A 26,736-nucleotide genomic window follows, 5' to 3' on the forward strand; every position below is an offset into this window, starting at 1 on the left:
AAATATATCAAAGATTTAATTAATAAGTATTCCACAACTAAATACCAAAAGAGAAAACAGTGGGCTCTTTGCGAGAGAGAAAAAAAAAAAAACTTTTATTTAGAAAAAAGAATCTCCAGTACAATTTTATATGTGATTATATGCACATGGAATTTCATGGTATTTTCTTCTTGGATTTCACAAATATCATGAAATACGAAGCTCCCAAGTTCAGGTTTAGCTGATGATGTAAGAACCTGGTCAAGCATAGCCTCCAGAGGTCCAGGAGGACAGATGGCCAAGTGTAGGAAGGTTCAGAAGTGGCTGGCACGTAATGTCATAGAAAGTTAGGGGTATTGGCAACATGCTACAGGAGCTCATTTATGTATTCACTTTAGAGAAATTGAATAATCTGCCCCAACTGGAGAATGTCAAGTTGCATATTAAAAAAGATACAGTGACTAGCATCCTCAATCCAGAGTTCCCAACCGTCCGTCAGGACATCCAAATTCACTCTAACTGTTTTGGGTTTCATGTCCTTCCTTTCCTCGAATCCATTTCTGTCTTAAGGGTTCTCACTTATTGGGGCATCTGAGTGACTCACAGTTTATGAGATAAACTACCTTGCCCCAGGCTACTCTCAAAATCCTATCCCTCATGTGATCTCACGTGAGTATATTCTTCCCTAATCTGGTAGTACCACTGACTATATAAATTCATAAATATTTAATTTCTTAACATTCCTGTCATGGTGGCATACTTAGGATCTTGATATATTAATTCAAAGGGGTCATTCATTACCAGAGGAAAGGTTTTACAAAGTCCCAACTAGAAAAATAGTGATCTATTTCTTTTAGAATGGATCGGTGAATCGCAAATTGTGCCTTAAGCCTAAGAAGAAAAGTTATTTTGTGATTGACACATTATTGACAAGATTCCTTTTAAAAATGTATACTGCTATCAAACATTTATACATATAATTACAGAAGATAAACACACACACTATCTCATGTAACATAAGCAGGCATGTGTGTTGACAACAAAATGATAGAGAACTGTAGAAAGAACATTAGGTTGTATTGTTAGTTATGAATACTCTCAAGTCCCTACGTAAATCACCATTCACTTATTCAGATTTGCCCTTGTGCTATGAACTTGTTTTGTTTTCTACAAAGGATGTACATCTAAAGAGATGAAGCCTCCTTCCATTGTCTCCAAATGATCAGAATCTTTGAGTGATTACTTTCAATTATCATTACATGTTTAAGCATTATGGTATTCTGTTTTATGCTGTAATACAAGAAGCTGGGTGATTTTGGTCCTATTTCTAGCTATCACTGAGATGACCTTAGGAAAATCCTTTGACTTGAGTGGTTTCAACTTAAAAAATAAATGAGAACTTTAGGATAGTTTATCATTATGTTGCTTTTCCATTCTAAGTGTCTATTTCTTTGCAGGGAAGTAAATATGGTTACTCTTTACTTGGACTATCCCTTATCATTATTCTATTTTAAAGAACTTCCAAACATAAATTTTACTCAAAATTATCATTAGCAAAAGAACATAGAAAAATATACCCAACAATGACAATTGCAATTTAGTTTGTATCTTTTTGTAGATAAATTGCTTTTAATCATATTTATTAGACAATTTGAACCCCATTTGGTAAAAATGTTTGTTTTGCAATTCTTCAAATGCAAAGGAAGGAAGAGAGACAGGGAGAAAGAATTTAAGAGCCAAAAAAAAAAAAAAAAAAAAAAAAAGGTCCGGAATTTTGCTCTCACAGGTGTTTGCTATGTAATGGCCACGGTCATTCATATGGAATTTTAGACTCTCTCAGTTTGGCTGTACATTCCCTTAGCTATGTTGCCAAATTAGAAAAAATAAAAACATCACCTTTAAAACATAGTAAAGACAAATAATCTCACCTCCACCTTACTAATCTTCCATAAATACAGAGCTATATTAAAGAATAAGTCAGCTGCCTGGAGTATAATTGTAGAAGGGATTCTAAAGTATCACTGGAAATAGACACAGTGAAGAAATTTATATTCACCAGAAGTAATGTTCAGTTTGTAGTTGGAAGGTTTTGGTAAGCCTTTTGCAAGAAAGGGAAGATCGAGCTCTCCAGCAGAAACACTCAACTCAAAATGGAATGGTGATCTGTGGCTAAAGAAGGGAGAGGTCTGGGTAGCTGCGGAGCTTGGATTTGGGGAAGTCCCGAAAATGGAGACAGAGCCAAATGACAAAGAGGAGACCCAGTTCAGGCATCAGCAGTCCTTCTGCCTTGCCTTTCTCTAATGTTGTATTCAGCCTTAATTCTAAATTGAGTATTTTGTTCATATTTTAAAAACAGACATGTGAATGTACATCAAACCTCAGATATTTACAATGTTTTATTGAGTTGTCATATAGTTCTATATGCCCATGTTAAAAAATATAAACAATTATTATTATCTCTAAATAAGCTACTCAATTCATTAAAAGATCCATCTGTATCTTATTCACATGGGGAATAGAAACTCCATCGGGGGTCCACACAAAAATCTGTGTGTGGATGTTTGTAACAGCTTTATTCAGAGTTGCCAAAACCATGATGCCCTTCAGGAGGTGAATGGATGAATAAACTGTGACACCTCCAGACAATGGAATATTATTCCATGCTAAAATGAAATGAGCTGTCAAGCCATGAAAAGACATAGAGTAACCTTATATGCATATTACTAAGTGAAAGAAGCCAATCTGAAAAGCCTACACACTGTATGATTCCAACAATACAATATCCTGGAAAAGGCAAAACTATGGAGACGTTAAAAAGATAAATGGTTGCCAGAGGTTAGGAGAGAGGGAGGAATCAGCAGACAGAACACAAGGGATTTTTAGGGCAGTGAAACTACTCTGTATGATACTGCAATGATGAACACATGTCATTATATATTTGTCAAAACCCATACAATGTACAACACCAAGAATGAATCTAATGTAAACTATGAACTTTGGGTGGTAATGATGTGTCAGTGTAGATTCATTGATTGTAAAAAACATCTCTGGTGGGAGATGTTAGGGGGTGGGGAAGCTTTGTCTGTGGGAGGCAGGAGGTTATATGGGAACTGGGTACTTTATGTTCAATTTTTCTGGGAATCCAAAACAGCTCTAAAAACTGAAGTCTGTTAAAAACAACACACCAATACTGTTCTGGGGACCCAGATCAATGTTACTTCTGGTCAAAGTTCATGCTGCCTTTCCAGTCTATACTCTTGTTGTGTTTTCTCTTCTGAATTCTGTAGCTCATCTCACCTGGAGTACAAATTCAGACCTTAGTATACAGTACTCCCTCCTGCTTATCTGCAGTTTCATTTTCCATGGTTTTGTAAGCCCCATCAACCATGATCAGACAATATTAAATGGAAAATTCCAGAAAGAAAAAATTCATAAATTTTAAATTGCATGCTGTTCTGATTAACATGATCAAATCTCATGTTCTCCTAGTCCATCTCTACTGAACACGAATTATCCCTTTTCCCAATGTACCCATGCTGTTTCCACTGAGCACCCATTAGCCACTGTGCAGTCAACTCAGTTATCAGACCAAATGTATGGTGATGCAGTGCTTAAGCTGTTAAGTGCTTCTTTTCAGTGAAAAGGTATGTACGTAAGGAAAAAACATGGTATACATAGGGTTCAGTACTATCTGCGGTTTTAGGCATCCACTGGGGTTCTTAAAACATACCCCCTGAAGGCCTACTTAGAGCTGCTGTATATTCTACTTTGTATTGTTAAAAACACTTTCATATGTGGGGGCCATATTTTCCCAGGTCAAGTGAACATTTTTTCTATAAAATCTAGGCCAGGGCTGGACTTATGTATGATTAAATTAATACATACATTAATATATTTTAATATTAGCTTAATTGGAGTCCATTGGATTATACATCTTCTTAAGCTATTTAAAAAGAAAATCTCTGCTTTCAGAATATCTTGCTGCTTCAGAGAAATAATCTGGCTAAAGAAGCTGAGAGCAGCATCCTAAATGGTCTTGCTCATAGTAAATATAATCTGCCATTGTGCTGCCTGAACCTCAAATGTTCAGAATCTGGAGTTGTGTCAAATATAAACAAAGAACAACATTTGAAAATGCAATTGGAGAAAACACTAAATCTGCCTGAGAAATAAAGCGACTGGAATTATGGATATAAAATATGCACTGGTGATAAAATGCTTATGAGGAGACTAACAATGTCTATTTTTCCTTGAGATAAAAATGGCTAAATAAAATTACCTTCAATCCTCTTGTCTTACAAGAAAATATTGTCTAACTTATTCTACTTTGCCTGCGAATGAGTCTGCATACTGAATTCAGTGTTGTGTTAGCTGTTCTCTGGGTAGTCCATTCTCAAAGTGATCTAGGTTGGGTTTGTTTAAGTGTGGTAACTAACACTGATTAACTGCTTACTACCAGAAACTCTATCAGAGGCTTTAAGACAAAAAATATTACTACAGAACAGTAGTAATTTATTGAGTTTTTGTTATATTTACCTAAAATCCAAAACCCAAGGCATGTTAGAGACCTCAAATTTTCACCATGACCTTTAAACCTAACCCTGACTGTAGGATCTTAAAAACATGGAGTTGGTCATATTAAGAAATGAACCATATTAGAAATGGAATGTTATATTTGAATTGGGTTTTTATGTTATCACTAGTAGGGAGTTTCCAAATATCTACAACAAAGATGGAAGGAATAAAGAAAGAGTGAGTCAAATATAGAAAGATCTATTGTCTTTATTCTATCATGGGGTGGTGTATCTTTGTTTCATTTTTATTCCTCTTTGACCTTTTTTGCTCTCAATCAAAACTAATGGTCAATTATAATTTTTTCCTAAAAATCAAAATTTCCTTGTTTAATAAATTATTTTCTAGTAAAAAAAACAACTAATAGTCATAAAAGTATTTTTAGCTCACCAAATTAAAACAATTGCCACTGAAATATGAATGAGCAATAGGGTTAATCTCTTTAAAAAATCTTTGCATCCAGAAGATCAAATTTTAGTGACTAATTTACTGAGTGAGAAATTGTAGGCTGTGTTAGGACAGCAAGCCTGATTAGAGCTCCTTGTCTATGTCAAAACGCTGAAGGCATTCAGTAAAAGCGCACGGCGCAGCTGAGCTCTTGCACCTGTGCATCACTCCTGTCACATCCCTAAGAACCCTGTGGTGTCAAAGACACATGAAAATAGGGAAAAAAAGAGGCATGGCCATAGTCAAAGCACTGAGTCCTTTGTAAGGTCACTGGCAAAATGAGAACATTCGCTATCAAAAATACATTGATGTCACAGACTATGAATTTCGTGGAGGCCAAATTCCAGCAGAAATCAACAGAAAACCCACCGGAACCTAACCATCAGCAAGACATATGGAAAGGTTTCAATCTCAAGTGAGGAAAAATTTATCTAAGATATAAGCAGCATACAATGTCACAAGAGAATCTCATTACGCCCTGAATAGTAAGTTAAGGACAGTGTAGTTATTAGCAGAACTGCATGTAAAGGAAATATGTTTTGAAAATACTGGTAAAATTGTAGTTCAATTAGCATATGAGCTGAATTGTGATAATAAATGTAATATAGCTTGAATATTTCTGAAACTCGTAAATAATGGACTATGAAATCAACTCTATGGAGGAAATAAGATAAGCAGCCTTGTATAGTAAAAGTGAAGGCAGTTTGCAAATATAATCAATATATATAAAATTGTAGTATTCTATGTGGAACAAATGATACTGTGAATATAAGGCAATGACACTTATTGGAAGGTGAGAGTTTTCTGTACATAGAGATAGTTGTGAACAGTTTTTAGAAGGCAGTTTCATATGAAAATGTTCAGGCACTAATCATAATTGCTCTGCAAAAAGAACCAGTTTTAGCAAAGGATTAACTTCTGGTTTCATCACTCCAGGTAGGTAGCATGAGAACAAATGCAGGAATTTTTCAGTCTACACTTAGGTTATGAATATTCTACTTTGAGAGAAGAAGCTTCAAGTATAAGTAAAAGGATGAAGAGAGAGAGCTTCCCTCTTATCCTCAATGAGGAAATCTGCAGATAGTTTTAAGATGGCAAATTTAACGTTGGCATTTTAATCTCATGCAATCAGATACAGGATGTGAATGGGAAATTTCTCTTAAACCTTTTCACTACACCTCAATCTTGATGGGTTTAGTAATTCTTTTTTCAGCCATAACTACATTACCTTATTTCAGAATACTCAGATGCTCAATTATGCCCTTTACATTGCTTGCAATGGTTACCAATTAAATACTTCACATCTATAAAATTTTTTCCCTATTTTCTGGCATTAACTACAATAAACAGGTACTTTGGATTCTTGCTTTTGAACCCTAATTTCCTGAAAATGGAACATTTTTCTCCACATTATAAACTTAGGAGTTCTAGTTGAATTCTGTTCAAAAACATATTTTTCTCTATACTTATTTCTGTCAGTCTCCAAATTTGAACCATTTGGGGATAGAAGAATGTCTGTGCACAGAGTTCACCATTAAAGTAACACTGTTTAAAACACCAAAGTAAAAAAGCCAAGGAAGGGAAGGGGAAAGTCAAGGAACATATAGCAAGGACTCATGGACAAAACCAAAGGGGAAGAGCTGAGGGAGGGAGGGGGCAAGGGAAAGTGGTGGGGGGAGGCAGAGACAAATGTATTTGAAAAAATAAATTAATTTTAAAAAAAGGACAAAAATTGATAACATAAAAAAAAAGCCACTCTAGGATGATGAGATAAAGACTCTTCTGACTGAGTACTTGGGAGAGGTGCAGGGCTTTCACCTAAAATCCAAGGAACCTGGATTCTTGTCCAGGATTTTCACTAAATAGTTGTGTTAGCTTAGGAGGGCTGTTCACTTTTAATAAGTCGCACTGCCCCATCTGTCAATGTCAAGGTCTGAGATCTCCACTAACTGACATAAAGAGGTTTCTCAGTCACAAGGTAGATTGGGAGAAACAATTTGCAGAACAATGTGTATTTAGTAAAGCATGAAAAGGCATACAAAAAGGTCTAGAAAGGAACACAACAAACAGATAACAGTGTTTTTCTCTGGGGTGGGGTCTAAAATAGTGGGAGATGGGGTAGGTACATACAGTGCAAGGTAATCAAACACAGCCTTTAGATTGTCTGGTACTGTTTTAACTTTTAAAAAGAAGTATGTTTTTGTGAATCATTTGTAAGAAGGTATTTGTGGTCAATTAATTTTCAACAAAAGAATCCAAGAAGATGCAATGGAAAAAGGACAGTGTCTTTAATAAATGGCCCTGGGAAAAACCTAATGCAAAAGAATAAAAATTAATCTCTATGGTATTTCATATAAAAGAGTCAATTTTAACAGATTACAGAGATGAATATAAGACCTAAAACCATAAAACTTCTACAGAAAAACATAGCAAGTAAACTTCTTCACATTGGTCTTGGCAATCATTTTTTATAACAGATATGACACCAAAAATAAAATCAATAAAAGCAAAACTAAGCAAATAGGACTATATTGAACTGAAAAAGCTTCTCTCTACCAATGGACACCATTAACAAAATAAAAAGGCTTACAAACCACATATCCAATAAGGGATTAATCCCAAACATGCAAATTAATACCAAAAGAAAACAAACAAACAAACAAAAAGTTACCCAATTTAAAAATGGGCAAAGGACCTAAGTAGACATTTTCCAAAGAATCATAGAAATGGCTAATAGGTACTAGAAAATGTACTCAGGACTCATCATCAGGAAAATGCAAAACCACAGTGAGATATCACAGTACACCTGTTAGAAAGCCTATCCTCAAAAAATACAAGGTATAACAAATGCTATACTTTGGATGCTAAGGATGTGGAGAAAAGGCAACATGGGTACACTTTTGGTGTAAAGAGAAACTGGTACAAGCACTGTGGAGAGCATGGAGGATCCTCGAGAAATTAAAAATTGACCTATCATATGATCCAGCAATCCCTCATATAGGTATATGTCCAAAAAAAATCTTTATTGCAAAGAGATTCTGCACTCTCTTAATACATCTAGATTATTTTCTTTAAGTCATTAAAATATGAAATATTCAGCATCATCTAATAACACAGTTTACATTGTTTAAAATTCTTAGTACATACCTCCTCAATATTGCATTACAAGTAATCCCATACACAGGGGTGGGCAAAAATAAGTTTACAGTTGCTCATATGGAAAATACAGTAATTAACAAATACTAATACAAGAATAAACTGCATTTCATGTACTCACAACTGTAAACCTACTTTTGCCCACCCCATATTATTAAATTGAGCAAGTTAGAACAATAAATATAAAACTATACAATTTCAAAACACTTAATGAAATTATAAAATTAATGAACCAGAAACTAATTGAGTAAATTAGTAACTAAATCCCAGCAATATTTAATAATCAATTTCCACTTACAGAGCATATATTGCCTTAATCTTAAGATACTTAAGATAATTTATTTTGAACGAGGTACTTTTTAGTCTATACAATTTAATGCTTTATAATTTGGGGGCAATTTTTGCTTCTTTTAGGTATAAGATATCATTACAATACCTCATATGCGATATACAACGTATGGTCGCTTAATGGGTTTTAAAGTCAAATGATATCTCTGGGATTTTTCACAACACCTGCCTTGAGTCAAGATTTAAATGAGTCAGGGTTGGTCTATGCCAAGACAGGTAGACACAAGAACCTACTGAAATTCAGCTAATCGCCAGATATAAATTAGTTTTAGGATATGCCAGGTTAGCTCTGCAAGGTCTTATCATACAGTAGTTTTCAGTAAGAAAAAAAAGCTAAAAAAGCACACCTGGTAAATACTTCTTAGTGAAAGAGTTTCCTCTTATGGTGTTGGCCTGATATCATAGCATCATCTCCCTGCTTTAAAACTTCTGCCACAGGCTTCCTTTAATGGATAAATATTTTATTAATGTTGACTGTATTTCAGTAACAGATATGTGGGGGCAACAGAGACTCTGCTTTGTAAGCTGAGGCAGAGGGGCTGGACAGGAAAGAGAAAATTCAAAGAGGTAAGTGAAATGAAAGAAATTATGAAATTACATCACACCAAAGATAGAAAAGGATGGAATCACAAAGCCAGTAAAGAAGTTTATCTTTAATGATGATTCTCAAATATGAAACAGAACTCCAGGTATTCCAAAGACTTTCTCAGCAGATCCGTGAGGGCAAACAGAACTACTTTCATATATTGTTAAAATTTGATTTGCATTTTCCACCATGCTGAAGTCTGTTTTGATGTTGAAAAAACAGTATTGGGTAAAATGGCTGCTGCTTTAGTACAAATCAAGGCAGTGGCACCAAAACGAACTAATACTATTGTATTCTTTGCTGCCACATGTTCACATTATCAAGAATGGCAATTTAATTTAAGGATAAACTTAATGAAGCAGTAGACATTATTAATGTAATTAAATACTGGGCCTTGAGTTCACATCTTTTTAGCATTTTGTGTAATGAAATGAGAAGTATGAATAAAGCACTGTAGTTGCTAATGCATAATGGCTGTCTCGAGTTAAAACCTTTACATGGTTGTTTGAGTTATGAGCTGAACTAGCCATGTTTTCATGGAATACTACTTTTGCTTGAAAGAATAATTAAGAGATAAACCATATTTATTCACACTTGAGTAAAAGGCATGCATCCTCTTTACAATGAAGGAAATGAAATTTTCATTTCAAGGAGCACAATGGACAATATTTGTAGCAAGTAATAAAATTTGAGTTTTTAAACAAAAATTAGAATTTTGGAAAATTTGTATCCTCTACCGTGAGTTTAACAACTTCCCACTACTAAAAATCTTTTCAAGTGAGAGTGATAGAAAAACTAATAAATCTGATGTTTTCATATTGTATACTCAAATGTGTAACCGTTTGGAAGGCCTACATAACTTAATGAATATTTTCCAAAAGCTCAATGCATGATGTTACATAATGCTGCATGTTTTGGCAAAAGGTCCATTAAAAATGCAAGGTAAACTAATAATCTTTAAGGTGGGAGAGCACTGGATGTGGCTTTGAAGTCTACATGGCAACTGATTTTTAAGAAAATGCCCTTTCTTGAATTTTCCTGTAATGTCACGGAAGAATATCCACAACTATCTTAAAGAGCTACAGAAAAATCTTCACTTTTTTGAGCTTCAATGTTATTCACACACTCTGACCAAAACAGGTTTAACTGTAGATTGAATAAAGAAGCAAAAATGGGAATCCAGCTGTCTTCTCTTAGACCAGACATTAAGGAGACTTGCAAACATATAAAAAAAAAATATCACTAATTGGGGGTGGGGGATACAGGTTGTTTTCATTGAAAAAAACTGTTGATGTTAAAGTATAATCAGTTTACTATCATTAATTTTGTGGGGATTAAGTTGTTTTCACTTAAACTATTGTTGATATTACTTTGTAATTAATTTACTATCATTAATTTAAATAACTTGTAAATAACAAATTAACAGTTCTATTTAATTTTAGCATGGTAAATATCAATAGATCTACTCAGATAAAAAGAAGCTCCTTGAATGGACAGTTTAATAATTTTAAGAATGTAAAGGGGCCCTTGAGAACCACTGGCCTTTATGTTTACTTACCTATAAAATGTGCATAAATGTGTCATAATGATGATTAGTACAGACATGTAGTAAGAGTCTAAATGAAAGCAAATTATTGCGAATATAAATATAAATTTAGAAGAGAACAGCAGGGAAGTGAAATTACAGAGAAACCCATAGGGAGCTTCAATTTTATTAATGTTTTGATTCTTAAGTTGAATGCAGAGTTTATTGATGTACATTTTATTATTATGTACTTCATAATTTACAGATACTCTAACAGTAATTTCAAAATTTTAAAACATAGGGGTAGGATTCTAAATAAAAATTAAATGGAAGATGGCAGTGGGAAAAACTGTAGGGCAATTGGAGTACGCTAATGCTTTTTTTTTGCCAAGATAATAAGAACACCTAATAATTTTGACTCTTCTTATGAAAAAATAAAAATGAATATGTTTGTGAAATATTGGAGAGTAAATAGGAATGTAAGCTATAATTTCCAAACACTATGAGGGTTAAAAAAAGGAAAAAAGAATTGTTGAGTAATGGCAGGAGTTTCTTAAAAAAGAAACAAAGGGAAGTCTCAAACAGTCTAACGTCAAACAGGGATGACATCTGACATTATTAGAGGCATATTCAGAAAGTAAAAACAGCGGTCTCCAACCATAGAAGTTCACACCACAAAGTCAGGAGATTAAGACAGATCAACTTAAGAATCAGAAGCAAAAGAGAAGAGTCTCACAAATAATGGGAAGACAAAGAAATACGCCCCAGTCGAAGGGAAAGGAGCAATTTCCAGAAAGGGAAGTAAATGAAATAGAGGCAAGTAAACTATCAGATATTGAGTTCCAAACAACGGTTCTAAGGAAGCTCAACAAGCTCAGTGAGCTCAGAGAGAATTACAAAAAAACTACAGGGAAACTACAAGGAACTTACTGCAAACTCTATCAGTATGAAAAGGACATAGAAACTATTAATAAGAGACAAGAGGAAATGAAGAATTCAATTTCTGAATTGAAGAACACAGTAGAAGGAATCAAAAGCAGGCTAGATGAAGCTAAGGACCAAATCAGTGAGCTGGAGGATAAGGTAGAAAAAAAGCTCCCAGAAAGAGCAAGAAAATGAAAAAAGACTCAAAAAGAATGAAGAGGCATTGAGGGAAATGCAGGACACCCTGAAACATAAGAATATCCATATAGTAGGGATACCAGAAGAAGAAGAGGATTACTGTTTGAAAAAGTAATGACGGAAAACTTCCCTAATTGGAGGAGAGAAAAAATCACACAAGTTCAGGAAGCACAGGGGGTTCCATTCAAGAGGAACCCAATGAGCCCACTCCAAGACACTTCATCCTTAAAATGGCAAATATCAAAGACAGAGAATCGTAAAGGAAGCAAGACAGAAAGAGGTAGTAACATATAAGGGAGCCCTGATTCAGCTAGCAGCTGCCTTCTCCACAGAAACCCGGCAAGCCAGAAGGGACTGGAAAGAAATATTCCAAGTCATGAAAAGCAAAGGCCTGCAACCAAGACTGCTCTACCCAGCAATTCTCTCATTTAAAATGGTAGGCAAAATAAGGAGTTACCGAGACAAAAGAAGGCTAAAAGACTACACCTCCACCAAACCAGCACTGCAAAATATGCTAAAAGGATCGCTTTAAGTTCATTTCAGAATGGCCAATACTTGATATTACCAATATTTTTAATACTCATTAATCTGATTGTGACAATGATGTCATTTTAATTCTTCCTTTAGTATTTGTTGAAACTATACCTATTTTAGTATATTTCTTGCCTATTTCTATTATTTTTTTAAAAAAAGCTTTAAATGACTTTTGGTATTCTTTATCCATTTATTGATTTAAGGTTTGTAGAACTTTTTTCCCTAAAAACAAAACAAAACCTATTAACCATGTTTTAGATGTGTTGCAAATACTTTTCTATTCTATTCTTGGTCCCTTAACTTTTTTATATGTATATTACTATATAGTTAAATGTTTAATATAGTCATATTGTCAATATTTACTTTATAGCTTCTGAGTTTGAATATTTTACTTCATGTCATGAAAAATATTAGTGCTATTTTCTTCTAAAACTCCTTAAATTCTACATATTGACTTTTAACTCACCTGAATATTTCTTGTATAATGTGTGAAATAGGGCTCTATATGTGTTTTATTTCAAGTAATAGTGGTCCATGCACCTTATTTGTTGAATAAGCCTTATTTTACCCATTGATTTGAAATATCAACTTAATCATATATTGTTAGATATATACATTTGTCTCTAGAATGTTCATTATAGTTCATTGATCTATTGATTATTCTCTGCTGATGTCATGTTTTACTTGCTGAGACTTTACAATGGTTTTAATTTTTTTAAATATTTTATAATTAACTTTTACATCTAAAAAATAAATAAATAAATCTGCTTTTAAGAAAGAAAGAGAGAGAGATGGAACTCCTACCTTTTGCGACAACATGGATGGCACTGGAGAATATTAAGCTAAGTGAAATAAGCCAGTTGATGAAAGACAAATACCATACGATCTCACCTATAAGTGGCCTCTATTCAACAAAATAAACTAAAGAGCAAAATAAACCATAGGCATGGAAGCATGGACCAGACTGAAAGTGACCAGAGGGGAAAGGGAACAATGGTGGAAAGAAGGGGAAGGGACTAGACAACATGTATAAATGACTCATAGACATGGACAACAGAGTGGGAATTGACTGTGGGAGTGAGGGGTGGGGGTAGGATGGATGGAGGGGGGGGGGAGAGGGGGAAAAATTGAGACAGCTGTAATAGAATAAACATGATTTATAAATTTTAAAAAATAAAATCAAAAAAATTTAAAAAATTACAAAAAAAGAGAAACAATGAAAAATACCATTAAAAAACACTAAATAAATCTCAGTGTAGCAGTAATAATAAACTATGCAAATTAACATTATCTTTAAATGAGCCTATAAAATTAGATTTAAAACTAAACTTTTTAAAAATGCAACTTACAGGAAAACAATTTAAAGGATGATAGAGAAGATAAAGGAATAGAGAAGATAACTAAAAGAAGCGTAGTAATAGAATATGAGATATAAAGCAGTAAAAGTAGATAGAGAAGGACATAAAAGTAAAAGACAAACAACCTGCAAGATTCAACAATCATATACTCATATGTTCTTAACAAAATCATCTTCTATGTTAAAAACTAACAAATTTATAAGAAAACATAAACAAATCATCAAACTTAGTTTTATAGCACTTATTAAAATCCCTGAAATTATAATGGTGAAAGACTTCATGCTTTCTCTCTAAGATTGGATTCAATGGAAGGATGTTTGTTTTCCTTACACTTATGTTACATAGACCTGGAAGTTCTTGCCACTGAAATATGGGAAGAAAAGGAAAGAAAAGCATACTGTCTAGAAAGGCAGTAATAAAACTGTCTCCATTTGCAAATGGCAAGATTGTTTACATAGAAAACCTGAAGAATTCTATGAAATACTCTGAGAACTAGTAAGTTCAGTGAGAGCTGTAGGACACCATATTAATACACAAAGATCAATTGTATTTAAATATACTGACAAGGAACATTTGAAAACAGAAATAAAACAATACCATTTGAAACCACTCCAAATTAAATATCATACTTTGGTATATTACACTTATAGTATCTGCATGATGGAAATTATAAAATGCTGATGAAGATATCAAAGAATACTTGGAGAGGCATATCATATTTGAGTTGGAAAATTCAACATAGTAAAGATGTTAATTTCTCATAAATTAACTGATAGAGTTAACAAATATCTATAAAAAATCTCGAGTATCTTTGTATATGTAGAGAAACTTATAAAATTCATGTGCAAAGAGAAGACACTAAACTGGGTGAAATAAATTTTTAAAAGAATAAAAATGGAATTCTTAATGTTAAGGCTTATTATACAGATGTAGTAATTGAGTCAGCTTGGTACTGGCAGAGAGACAGGCACATAAATCAATGGACTAATAGGGAACACAGACATAAATCCACACAAATGCTTGTATCCCCAGTTAATTTCAACAAAAGTCCGAAAGCATTTTAATACAGAAGGGAAAGCCTTTTCATTAAGTGGTGCTGGAGTAATTAAATATCCATAATTATAAAAAACCACTATATACAAAAAACGCTCAAAATATGTCATGCACTTAAATGTAAAACATAAAACTTCTGGGGAAAAACATAGGAAAAAAATCTTTGGGACCTAGGACTAAGTGGTTTTCTTCAATTTGATAATAAAATTAGGATCCATAAGAAAGAAATTCAATAAATTTCATCTCATCAAAATAAGAAGAATTTTGCTCTGCAAAATATTCTATCAAAGAAATAAAAAGGCAAATAGCAGACTGAAAGAAAATATTTACAAATCACATATCTGATGAGGCCTTGAATTTAGAATATATGAAGAACTCTCAAAACTCAATATTAAAAAACAAAAAATGGTCAAAGGACACACACAGACATTTCACTGAATAGGCTACGTAGGTGGCAAACAAACTCATAAAAAGATCATTAGTCACTGGAGAAAACGCAAATTAAAACCATAATGAGATATCACTGGATATCTAACAGAATATCTAAAATGAAAAATAATGATCACCTCTGAAGCCAGCAAGGGCGAGAATGTAAAATAACACAGCTACTCGGAAAAGCACTTTGACATTTCCTTTCAAAACTAAAAATGGATTTATCATAAGATCCATCAGTTTCACCCTTGGGCATTTATCCCAGAGAATTAAAGACTTGTGTTCACGAAAAAACTTGTATTTTAATGTTCATAGCAGCTTTATTCATAATAACCCCAAAGTAGCAATTACCTAAATGTCTTTAAAGGATGAATGGATAAACAAACCATGTTAACAGCCAAACTGAATGCTATTCAGTAAAGAAAAGGAACACATTATTTGTATACTCAAAAACTTGGCTATACCTCAGGATATAATGCTGAATTAAAAAAGCCAATCTCTACAGGATGCATATGAGATGCTTCCATATGTGTAACTCAAGAAGTAAAATGATTGTAGAGAGAGAGCACGGACTGTTGGACTAGAGGTCACCAGGAATTAGGGGTTGAGCGAGGTGGGTAGGGAAGGACTTGGCTCTAAAGAATAATTACAGAGAGTCTTAGTGATGGTACAGTTAGTACCCTGATTGTGGTGATGGTATAGCTACATACCTGTGGGACAGGACTGCATGGAATTGTACACATACACAGAAATGAATATTTGTATAATGCGAAATTTAATAACCTGTAATGGATTGAACCAATGCCAACTTCTTGTTTTTATTATTATATAGTTGTGTAAGATATAAACACTGAGGATGCTAAGAAAAGAGCACATGATCTTTTCTACATATTTGTTTGCAATTTCCTGAACCTCTATAATTACTTAAAAATAAGACACTTAAGGGCAAGATGGATTGTGTAGTTTCCTAAACACGTAGTTCAATGAAGTTAAAAAAAATCTCCAATGTACAAACAGCAAGTGTTCCTTTTTCAGAGTACTTGTAATTCAGCCTAGAGGTATCATTCTTTTGGATTTGCAGAATTGCCTTGGTCTCTAAGATACCTAAACTCATACACATAACTGCGCGCACACACATACACACACACTGATTTGTTGCATACAGAGTCTGACTGAGCATTAGAAAAATTCTCACAAATATCAAAGTTAGGCCAGGCCAGGATCCACAGAAAAGGGTGTGGAGAGCTGAACTCTTGGACAGGACAATTAAAATTGAGAATTTCACCTTCTTGGTATTTGTTTCCTCTTGAGAATTCCTTTTAAGTGATTTGTTTGACAAATGATAAAAGATCGGGTTAGAGCAGCAATTTTCAACTGGTGTGCCACAAGTTGAATCATGCAATACCTGACTAGTTAGGGGCACTGACCTCTTCCTTTAGACTGTCAACTAAAAAAATGACAACAGCCAAAACAATAGCCAACCAGTGTGAATGAGTCAAAATTACACCTATTTTTTTTTAGTTATTAGTTTATATGTGTCATGAAATGAAAAAGTTTGAAAATCACTGGTTTAGAGCAATTTCATAATCTTAGATTTCATTTCAAGGAGCCAATCTGATTCCCTGTATAGCTTTTCTATCCTCTTTCTCTTAGAAAAGAAACAAGCTTATATCTGTAAGCTTTCACTGATGTGTCGATTTTATAAATGTGGTCAGTGATCCCTAAAACACAAACAAATCAGTGTAACACCATTTAAATAAGGAAGGGAAGCAAGCAATTACAATGTCAGTTTAAAATGAGCAAACACAACCTGTTCTAAGTGAACACCAAACTGCCACATGGAAGGCTTTTTAGTTGTAGGTGCACAATATACCCATACTCGTATACAGTGAAATTTCAATTTTTCATGACATATTTTCCTGGAGAACCGAATTTAATCTGTAATATTGTCATCACTGTTGTTTTTATATAAACGTTCATTTTTATTTACTAAATTATTTTTATTTGTTAAAAAAATGTGTGTAGTATTTTTTCTTTTACATCTCAAATACTTAAGACCTTTGAAGTGCTTGTAGGATCTAGAGTTTTCTAACAGCGCCTAATGGATAAAATGACGCTTCATGTCCTTGTATCAGTATTTTAGCCCAGTGGTCCTCTAACTTTGGCCTGCTTCAGAATCAAAGGATTTATTAAAATAGATTGCTGTGCCCTAGCTGCTGGGTTTCTGATCTGGTAGAACAGGAATGGGGCCTGAGGATTTGTGTTGATTCTAACAAAGTTGCCAGGTGGGATGAATGCTTCTGGTTTGGGGGCACATGGTTTGAGAACAACAGGTGTCATCTAAGATGAGTTTGACCATATGTGGAAAAATTAGCATACCTTTTCTGGAATGGCCAATAATATTTTTATGTGTTTCTCATCTGTCTTCACTTATTTAATTGTATCAAATTCACGAACTAATGAAAAAAAAAAAAGCATTGATTTGTCCAAAACTCTGTTATTCAGAATTCAGTTACTTCACAATTTCTATTCCACATTTTACAGCTGGAAATTAGGAAAATAATTTCAAAACTGATTTTGCAAAATCCTCATACCAAAGCCTGTCACAGTGTCACACATTGAACTGCAACAGGTGGACATTCATGCCTACATCTTTATGAAAATGGGTTTTGTCAGGAAGGGTATGACTCAAGGCAGCAATTTTCAACTAGTGTGCTGCAAGAATTTTTAAAACATGCAATACCTGACTATTTAGTCAAACACACTGACCTCTTTTCCCATAGATTATGAAATTTAAAAAAATGATGACAGCCAACACAACAATAGCCATTTGGTATGAATGAGTCAAAATTATACACATGTTTTTGTCAGATCGACAAAAAATATAAAATAGTTTTTGGTGTGCCACAGAATTTTAGTAATTAGTTTATGTGTGCCATGAGATGAAAAAGGTTGCAAATCGCTGACCTAAGGTGTGGAGACTCCGTGCAGCTGAGGCTGACCCTGAAGCATCTGACAGCTGGGAAATCTTGTGACTATACCGGCTACCTCTGTGCTGGACAGGAAGTGCTCCTCTGAAGGACAAATTGGGTGTACATCTTGTATCTGCCACTGATTTATACAACATACAGAAATTGTCTTATTAAAGATTCAGACTCAGGACTATCTGATTTTTTTGACGATATACTTCTTTTCTTTCTAAAACATATTTGCTAAATATATTTCTTAACTATGTCTTGAAGTTCACCATAGACGCCCACTGTATTGTGTGACAATGCAATGATAACCTCAGATGCCACTGAGTGGTATAGCCGATTTTGTCCCTACGGGAAAGGTCTCCACATCTCAGTGTCATTTTGTCACCTGTCATCCAGTCGTGCTGCATGAATATGGAATCTGAAGAGTTAGTGCTGTTGCTTTTACCCAAGCTCCCATCACTCCTCACCCTGAAGACCAAGGCTGCTAACTGGCTTTCCTGCTTCTGTTGTTGCCCTATCCAAACGGCTAGCCTGATGTAAAAATGCGTTCATGCCACAATATGCTCAAAAGTTTGAAATAATTTCTCTTTACACGTATGTGTATCTGGATATATTTTACACAGACACATACACACACACACACACGTATGTATGTTATTCACAGATCCAGTTTTTGTAGTGTGCAGTTGGTGTACACAAATTGTTCATTATCCATTTCCTCTGCTACAATTTCATGTTCTTCCAGATAGAGATTTTATGTCATGTTAACCCCTGAACAACCAGATTTCTAGAAGAATACCTTCTACCCATTGAACAATTATTAAATATTTGGTAATTATATTGAATGAAAAATATTAGCAAAAAATGTGTCAAAAAACTGATTTGGATTCAGATTCTAGTTTCACAACCCATCAGTTTAGATAAATTACATAAATCCCTAAGCTATGTTTTGCTTTGTTTTCCATCTTAATTGGAATACCTTTGCATTTTAATGAAATGAAATAGCATATAAAAATCTTATAAAAAGAAAAAGATAGGGCTAAATAATTGGTGTTTGAGTATTTATCCCTAAAATAGTGGATAAATTACCAAATGTTTCTTTTCCCTTAAAAAAAATAAACCAACATTTGGAAAATTTGTTTATATGAATTATCTAATATACAGATGATGAAATATGACTGAAGTGCTACTCTTTAAAATTTGAGTAGTTTTGTAACTAATCATTGTATTACAGTATATCCAACACACTCCTTACATATTTATGTTTTGTGTTTGATTATGTTTTCAAGGCTGGCCTATGAAGTTACTCTGAGGATACTTGATGTGTATGTACTGGACAGGCTGGTCTTGTCCCCTGCCTCCCCAGCCCCAGCATTCATGCCTTGTGCACACTCATAGCCCCACAACTCATTTCCTGCTCTCTAGATTTATTCTTTCTGGTTCTTCCTAAAAGATCCATCACCACCCACCTGGTCTTTCCTTCCCGGTCAGGATGCTTCTCCATTTGGCATCTTCCTTCCTCCAAAATGCTGTCCATATTTTCTTTTCTAATCCTCAACAACAGCTGCACTTACTGCACAATGCCCTATTGTTCAACATTTAGTTTTATTATTTAGTAAGAGTTTCTGTCTACTTCACATGTATAGGTTTTTTCTGAGGAGAATGGAAAGTCCTTAAAGACAAAGACTGGCTTACTCACTCATTTATCTTGCAAAGGGGCCACCACTCTGCAAAGAAAAGCAGATGCTTGATAGAAGTCTAAATAGATGTACTTTTTCTAAATATAGTGATTCTAAATCCTCACAGCTTCCACATGACCCTCTCAGTCCTGGAATGGAGTATTTTCATTAGATATCTCACTGAAGAATAAACAAAGGGTCTTTCACAATCCCAAGTCAGCATTCGAAGAGTTAATCAGGCTGTGGGAAGGAGACTTTCAAGCCTTCAAGCAGAGTATTAAGCTGCAATTAGACTGTCAGCACTGAGTGGTTTGTCATGGTCTATCTTCAGGATAAAACAGTTCGCAGTCTGTGCCTGACGTAAAACCTCGCTAATCTACCCCCCAGATCCCTGGCACTCATTCCATTCATAGCACCATTTTCACTTGCACAGTGGGTCAGGGTTTTGCAAAACCACAACCAGGAATTATCCCCTTCCACTGCCCAATGTGACTGCAGAAGACATGATAAGAAGGGACAAAGACCATGGCAGCTCAGGAACCTGGTGTTGCCTGGGACTTTGGAACAAAGACATTAGAATAGTCTGGGTGGACTCTGGACTCATTGTTCTCTAATTAAGAAAGTGCTTTTCACTAGTATTGAACCTCATTTCTTTACTCTTATTTTTTCCTTACATTCTTCCCCCTAACTTCTGGCTCTTACTGGCTTGCCCAGGTCCTGGAGGTACCCATTCCACATCTAGAGTTATCATTCCAATCTTTTCTGCTTCAACTTGCCAATAAAATGTCATTGCTTATGTCCCATTCTCTGAGGAACATGCTGAGATTCTAAAGCTGGTAAAAAAAAAACTAATTCATGAAAAATAACAATAGTTTTCAAGCCAACATTATAACACAGTGAAATTTTCAAATTAGAACACCCTGGGTGTTCTACACTAACTACTCAACTCTTAACTAGCTGTGCAGCCTTGAGCAAGTTACTCAATGTATTAAGGAGTCGGTTGATTCGGTATCATACAGGAGGCTATTCATGGGGTTCTCAGGAATAAGTACAATTATGTGAGGTAAGTGCCTGGTGCAGAGCTTTTCAAATACTAAATACATCATCAACATTATCAGCATCAACATGACTACTGTTCCCCTTCCATACTTTGGCTTAAATCAGCAAATGATTAAAAATAGGAGGCGCTAATACTCACTTATTTTTACTGGTATAAAGGGACTGAAGTTTCACCAAAATGCACTAAGAAAGCAGCCACTACCTACTCTACCAAGCACAGATGGTAAGGAATAGCTTTCCTTTCAACCTCTTTTGATGTAGACCAAGGAGAAAGAAGCGCTGAGTGAGGGCCCTACTTCTCTGGCTCCCAGCACTAAACCAAAGCACCAGCATGACTTCCTCCAGGCTTTTGAGAGTTGAACCTTATTGCTCTAGGAATCTTCACAAAACACCTTTGCGTTATAGATAATGGAAGTGTCAGCATCTTTGTTTTTGTTTTTAGATGAAAGAATGAGAGACCTACCCTTTAAATACTGATGTACAAAAAAGAAGTACGTATTATCTGGGTTGTTGTCTTAATTATGTTACAAAGAGCAATAGTTTCTTAAAGTCAATTTCTATCAATATATTCCCTTCTCAAATACCATCCATCATATGCTTGTCTTAAAACTACAAAGGGCAGTTCTAGGATTAAAATAAAGTGTGAATTGAAAGCATTTTGAAAATGAAAACCAGTCCACAATTACAAGAATAATTATTCCCATTACAAACACCACAGCCAGGAGCCAAATTTGCATATCAACACTTCATTATCAGAGATCTGGGTACATGAATATTTTTTAAAAGGTTGTAATTTAAGTTTTCATGGTGATGGCAACTCCTGTGACTATCTTGTTTACTTGGTTTTATCTTAAAGGAAAAGTCTGTCAAATCTGCAAAATTACTTAGCTTAATGTTTTGGGTACTTGTTTCAGAGACATCTGAGATTCACATCACTGCTAAAATACAATTAACTGGCTGATATAGGTGTTCTGTTGAATGTCCCTGTGGGGCATGCAAAAGACCATTACCGAGCTCAGAAAAGCAGGAGCAGGGCCAGGGAAGGGAGGTGAAAGTTAACGCCCGCCAGTGTTGGAATCATGGAGATCATTCTAGAGAGAATCTGATTAACTTTTGCCTGAAGATTTCCTTATGTTCTCAGATTCACTTGCTTTCTCAGTCACTTATAGCTCTTTTGACTGACATTCAATTAAAGGCTTACATTCTCTAGGAATTCTGGGAAATGCAATAATGGTGGTCCTGTGATCACCGATGGTACAATTCTGTCTCAGGGTGCTCCCTCATGCCACTCCCAGAAGTGCTGAAGAAATAGTGAAGCACGCCCACTCTCCAGAGGAGCATCTGAAGTTTTCCCCACTAGAGCTACACCTCTCTGCTTTCTTTCTGTCAAGTGTCTGAGAATAGATTCATATGTAGCTAGTGAGAAAACCCTGAATTTCTATCTCATAATAAGGTAACTGTATTACACTGAAAATTGCCTTGGAGAAAGAGAAACAATAAAGCAAGACAGAAGAATGGGTGCAGAAGAGACAAATATTATAGCTCCTAAAAACAGCCACACTTTAAGGTGCTTAGACTTTTGAGTAAAATACACACATAAAAGTCATCACAAAAATCATAGGAATATGTCTCTGTGTTAAGCATAGATTCATAAACATCAGCTCCATGTGAGACATTTTCACTTAAAGAAAACTTAAAGTGCATTTGAAACAAAAATCCAAATGTATAAAACATTTAACCTAGAAGAAAACTAATTTCTATAATGAAGATTCTTAATTTAGCAAAAAGGTTTATTAGCAAGCTACTTTAAGAAATCTGAAGTTAGTCATTAGCTGGGATAACAAACTATTGAAACCTAGTTCAAATTTAAGGTTGATGCAGATAAAGATGAAGTATCTCAAATTATAACTAAGCCACTTGATTTAGAGAATTTGATTTACAAAAATATGATTCGCATGCAACTTCTCAGTAATATAACTTTGCACGAAGTGAGTCATGGCAATGAAACTGTGAGATGATTTTCACAGTTTCACAAACCTGAGGTAGGTTTTTGTTTTTTAGTCTCTTCAGGAGTCCTAAGGATGGCTCAAGTGTTATTCTGTAGACTTCTCAGAGACAAGGCCACCACAGTGTGCCCATCAGGCTCTGATAATGTCTGATAAGATGACAATAAAATATAATGAGCCACATGAACTCTGGTAATGGGTCACAACATTAACCATGCATGGCTTCTGCATTATCAATTTTTGCTTGGAGAAATTTTGAGACTCTGAGGATCACAGTGATATAGCAGGACAGCTTGAGGCAGATTCATGGTATGTAGGAGTCATTTCTTATTTAAACTGAGAAGTAATGGCTTGATCTGATTCTAAATAGTGGGAAGGGTACTGTTTTGATTATCTATCACTGTATGAAAAATGATTCCCAAACATAGTGGTTTAAACAATGCCATATTATTTGCCCAGGATTCTGTGCATCAGTAATCCAGGCCAGGCTCAACCGAGAGATTTCTTTCTGTTCCATGTGGATTGGCTAGGTTATCTTGTGAGTTTACAGTCAGATAGTGGTTGATGTTAGAATATGCAAAATAGCTTTATCCATGTGTGGTACCTTGACAGAGACAGCTATGAGACTGAATGTAGCTTTGTACACATGCCTCTACTCAAATGTTAGCTTGGTCTTCCTTACATGGTGGCTAGTTCCTAATAACACGTGTTTTAAGCGCCAAAGGCAGAACCTATTTCACTCTTAATGCTCAACCTTACAAGTTATATTGTACTCTACTGCTCAAAAGAAATCACAGGACTGGCCCAAATCCAAGAGGATGAGAGAAACAGACTCTGCCTTCTGATGGGGGAGTGGTAGGGACACTGCAGTCGCATGTGACATGGGACATACTGTGGTGGCTAACACAAAATACCACAGGACCTCAAAGATTTCTCAGAAAAATCATGTGTATCACTTCTTGGAATTCTCCCTATGAACCTTGGAAAGCAGCCATACTTGGTACTATGTGTCCTTGGAGGAAAAGACAGAAGCTAATGGATAAAATTGGCACTCACCTGGCGGAACTGTTCCAGGTCAATTTTGTTACCCACCAGCACCAGGGGAATTTCATAGGTGTGACGGACCTGAAAAATGAGCTCTTTAAACTTGGCAGCCTCCTGGAATGACTGGCGGTCAGTGACGGAGTAGCAGACTATGAATCCCTCCCCACCTCGCATGTACTGCTCCCGCATAGCTGTGAACTCTGCCTGCAGGCAAAGAACAAAATTGGGATTCAGTTGAAGAAAGTGAATCCAACATATAACACCAGTAAAGTAACAGGTCAAAAGCAGACAAGTTATGAGACTGAGTTTAGGTAAAAATTTTCTAACAGTCTATTTATAGGCTTTGCATATAGAAAAGCAACATGAGGCCCCAATATACCACTATGAAAACAATGTTTTAAATTGCTCAAAGTATTGATCTTTAATCATAGAAGACTTAAGAGATTTTGGGAAGATAACATCAAACAGCAGATTTACTAATGCAATGTTGGGGGTTAAATATATAGATTATATACTTTTAATAGTATTCTATTTAATGACTTAATTTTAGGAAAAGGAATCTAAGTTTGTAAACTCCAGACATTAAAACCTATAAGAACTAATGTTCTCCTCCAAAATATGAAAACAAATTAGGGTTTAACATTGATTATTCTTGTGAATGGAGGATGCCATTAACATAGATAATCACAGACCCATTTATATGTTTCGGGATTCTTAGACTCGTCTCTTCAAGGTGCTTAACAGAGGGGTCATGGGCCTATTTCTACATTCTGTTGATTCCTCCCCCTCTCCTCCCTGCAGAAGACAGAATCATCTTCCACAATGTATCAGTGTCCCTACCTGGAGATACTGCTGTATTCGTTTTTCCTGTCGCATCCTCCCTAAACTACAAATTTCTGGCAACCGACAATTCAATATTAGTTCTGAATTGCAATCTCAAAAGTTTCTTTCAGTCTAAAATATCTGTTTTCACTCACTGTTATTTTTAATCTATTGTTACAATCACAAGAGCATGAATTAAGTTCATGCAATGGGAAATAGAAAATTTAGACTCTGGCTATGGAACAAGCCATGCTAAACAACAAAAGAACAACACAAGAACATACTGTGACTTGGAAAATTTGTGAGATAAATAACCAAAGGAAGGAAGATTCACATGAACTTAGAATGTATTTGAAGTCTGAGGCAAATACGCGAATCCTTCACCCAGCAAAGGGTTTATAAGAACTACTAAAACATTCTCAGGGTAATTGTCTAAACAAATGTTAATTTGATTTAACATGACTTGACTTTTGAAGGATGGGAACATTTACATAGATCTAGAAATTTTGGAAAAGTGGGATGCTTACAAATTGTATAGAGTAGGTCCTGAGTTAATGCATGAATATTTTAAATCATTTTCAGTCAAAATGAAATGGGTGCAAACAGTTTCACTGGGTTCAGTCAATAATTGTAAAGTTTTAAGAACCTGAACCTGGAGAGAAAAAGATGCACAGCAAGCTAATGCAAAGTTGATTTGAATCATTCATGTTCTCTGACTCTCACTATATCAATTTACTTGGTATTAAATTTTACTTTAATCCTAAATTTTGCTATGTGAGTCAAATGTACTTATATGGAAAAAACAAATCTACATGACCTCAATTTTATCTCCAAAAAAATGTCTGAGGTCCCTTATTGATCTGACAGCCTCTCATTTTGAAAACCCTATTCCTCAGTCAGAATCTCATAGCTGATATGGGTCGACTAGAGAATCATGAACTGAAATTGCTAAATGATGTTACTCAAACTTATAATTAGTTTTCAAATGGAAATGATAGAATCATCATAAAAATACATGTAATATTTTTAAAAAATATAAATGGACTTATTACATCAGTTGTATATGATTGAAACCATAATGAAAGTACTACTTAACTAAAATAAACTGGAGAAGATTTATTTTACAACTTATAGTTCATTTTCTTTGTCCACTATTTTAAGGATCAAAATTATTTTTAAGCGTCTATTGAGTATTAAAAATAAAAAATATACATTTCAAGATATTTAAGTGGTACAAAGTATATAAAATTAATTTAACTTTCTACCTCAAACTTCCAGTTTTCCTTCCCAAATGTGTGACAGTTAAAATCTCCTTTATCCTTATAGATATAGGATATGTGTACCTAAGCAGAGCTATATACAGTCCACCTTTATACACCTTTTTATACTCAAATGGGAACATAATATGTACAATTCTTACTTTTAACTATAAGATTTGACAGCCCTAATGTACTTTGAAGATCATTCCATATAAGCGCATAAGTATTTATTATTTTTCATGAATGCAAAATTCCTTCTATGCATGTACCATAATTTAACTAGTTGCCTGTGAAGAGATATTTAGATGTCCTCCATTTATTTCTATTAAAAACAATGTTGCAATGTATATTCTTAAACATCCTTGTTGCACAAATTCACTTGTAGTTGAAAGGTACTATTGCTAGATCAAAGAGAACATACATTTTTACTTTTGAGAAATAGTGCAAACTCACCACCAAAGATATTGTACCCATAACTCTCCTTCCAAACATTATGTAAAAGTGCCCCAATTCCCCTCATTCTCACAAATGTCACATAAAATTTTTCTACATTTTATAAATTTTAGAGTAAAAAATAGTATCTTTTTTGTTGGTGTTTATTTATGAGTTATATTAAGTATCTCCTATGTTTATTATCCATTTACAAATTCTCTTCTAGATACGAATCTTATTTTGTTGCAAAAAATGAAATAGCTTTTTTAAAATTTTTTAAAATGTGGACTAGAGTAGGTTTTTTTCTATGTCAGACATAAGGAAACAACAATAAATTTGACTCCA

General features: G+C 34.6%; 1 protein-coding gene across 1 annotated transcript in view; it reads right to left on the reverse strand.

Annotated features, from left to right (window-relative positions):
* RIT2 (Ras like without CAAX 2) overlaps nt 1-26,736 on the reverse strand; it is a 289,191-nt gene that overhangs the window by 117,010 nt on the left and 145,445 nt on the right. Inside the window, exon 4 of the mRNA XM_054583580.1 lies at nt 23,891-24,082. Coding sequence (XP_054439555.1) covers nt 23,891-24,082 — 192 coding nt within the window. The remainder of the gene's footprint in view (nt 1-23,890; nt 24,083-26,736) is intronic.

Source organism: Pteronotus mesoamericanus, unplaced genomic scaffold (genome assembly GCF_021234165.1).
Source record: "Pteronotus mesoamericanus isolate MK-2021 breed Mesoamerican mustached bat unplaced genomic scaffold, CSHL_Meso_final contig_74, whole genome shotgun sequence".
In the NCBI taxonomy this organism is placed as follows: domain Eukaryota; kingdom Metazoa; phylum Chordata; class Mammalia; order Chiroptera; family Mormoopidae; genus Pteronotus; species Pteronotus mesoamericanus.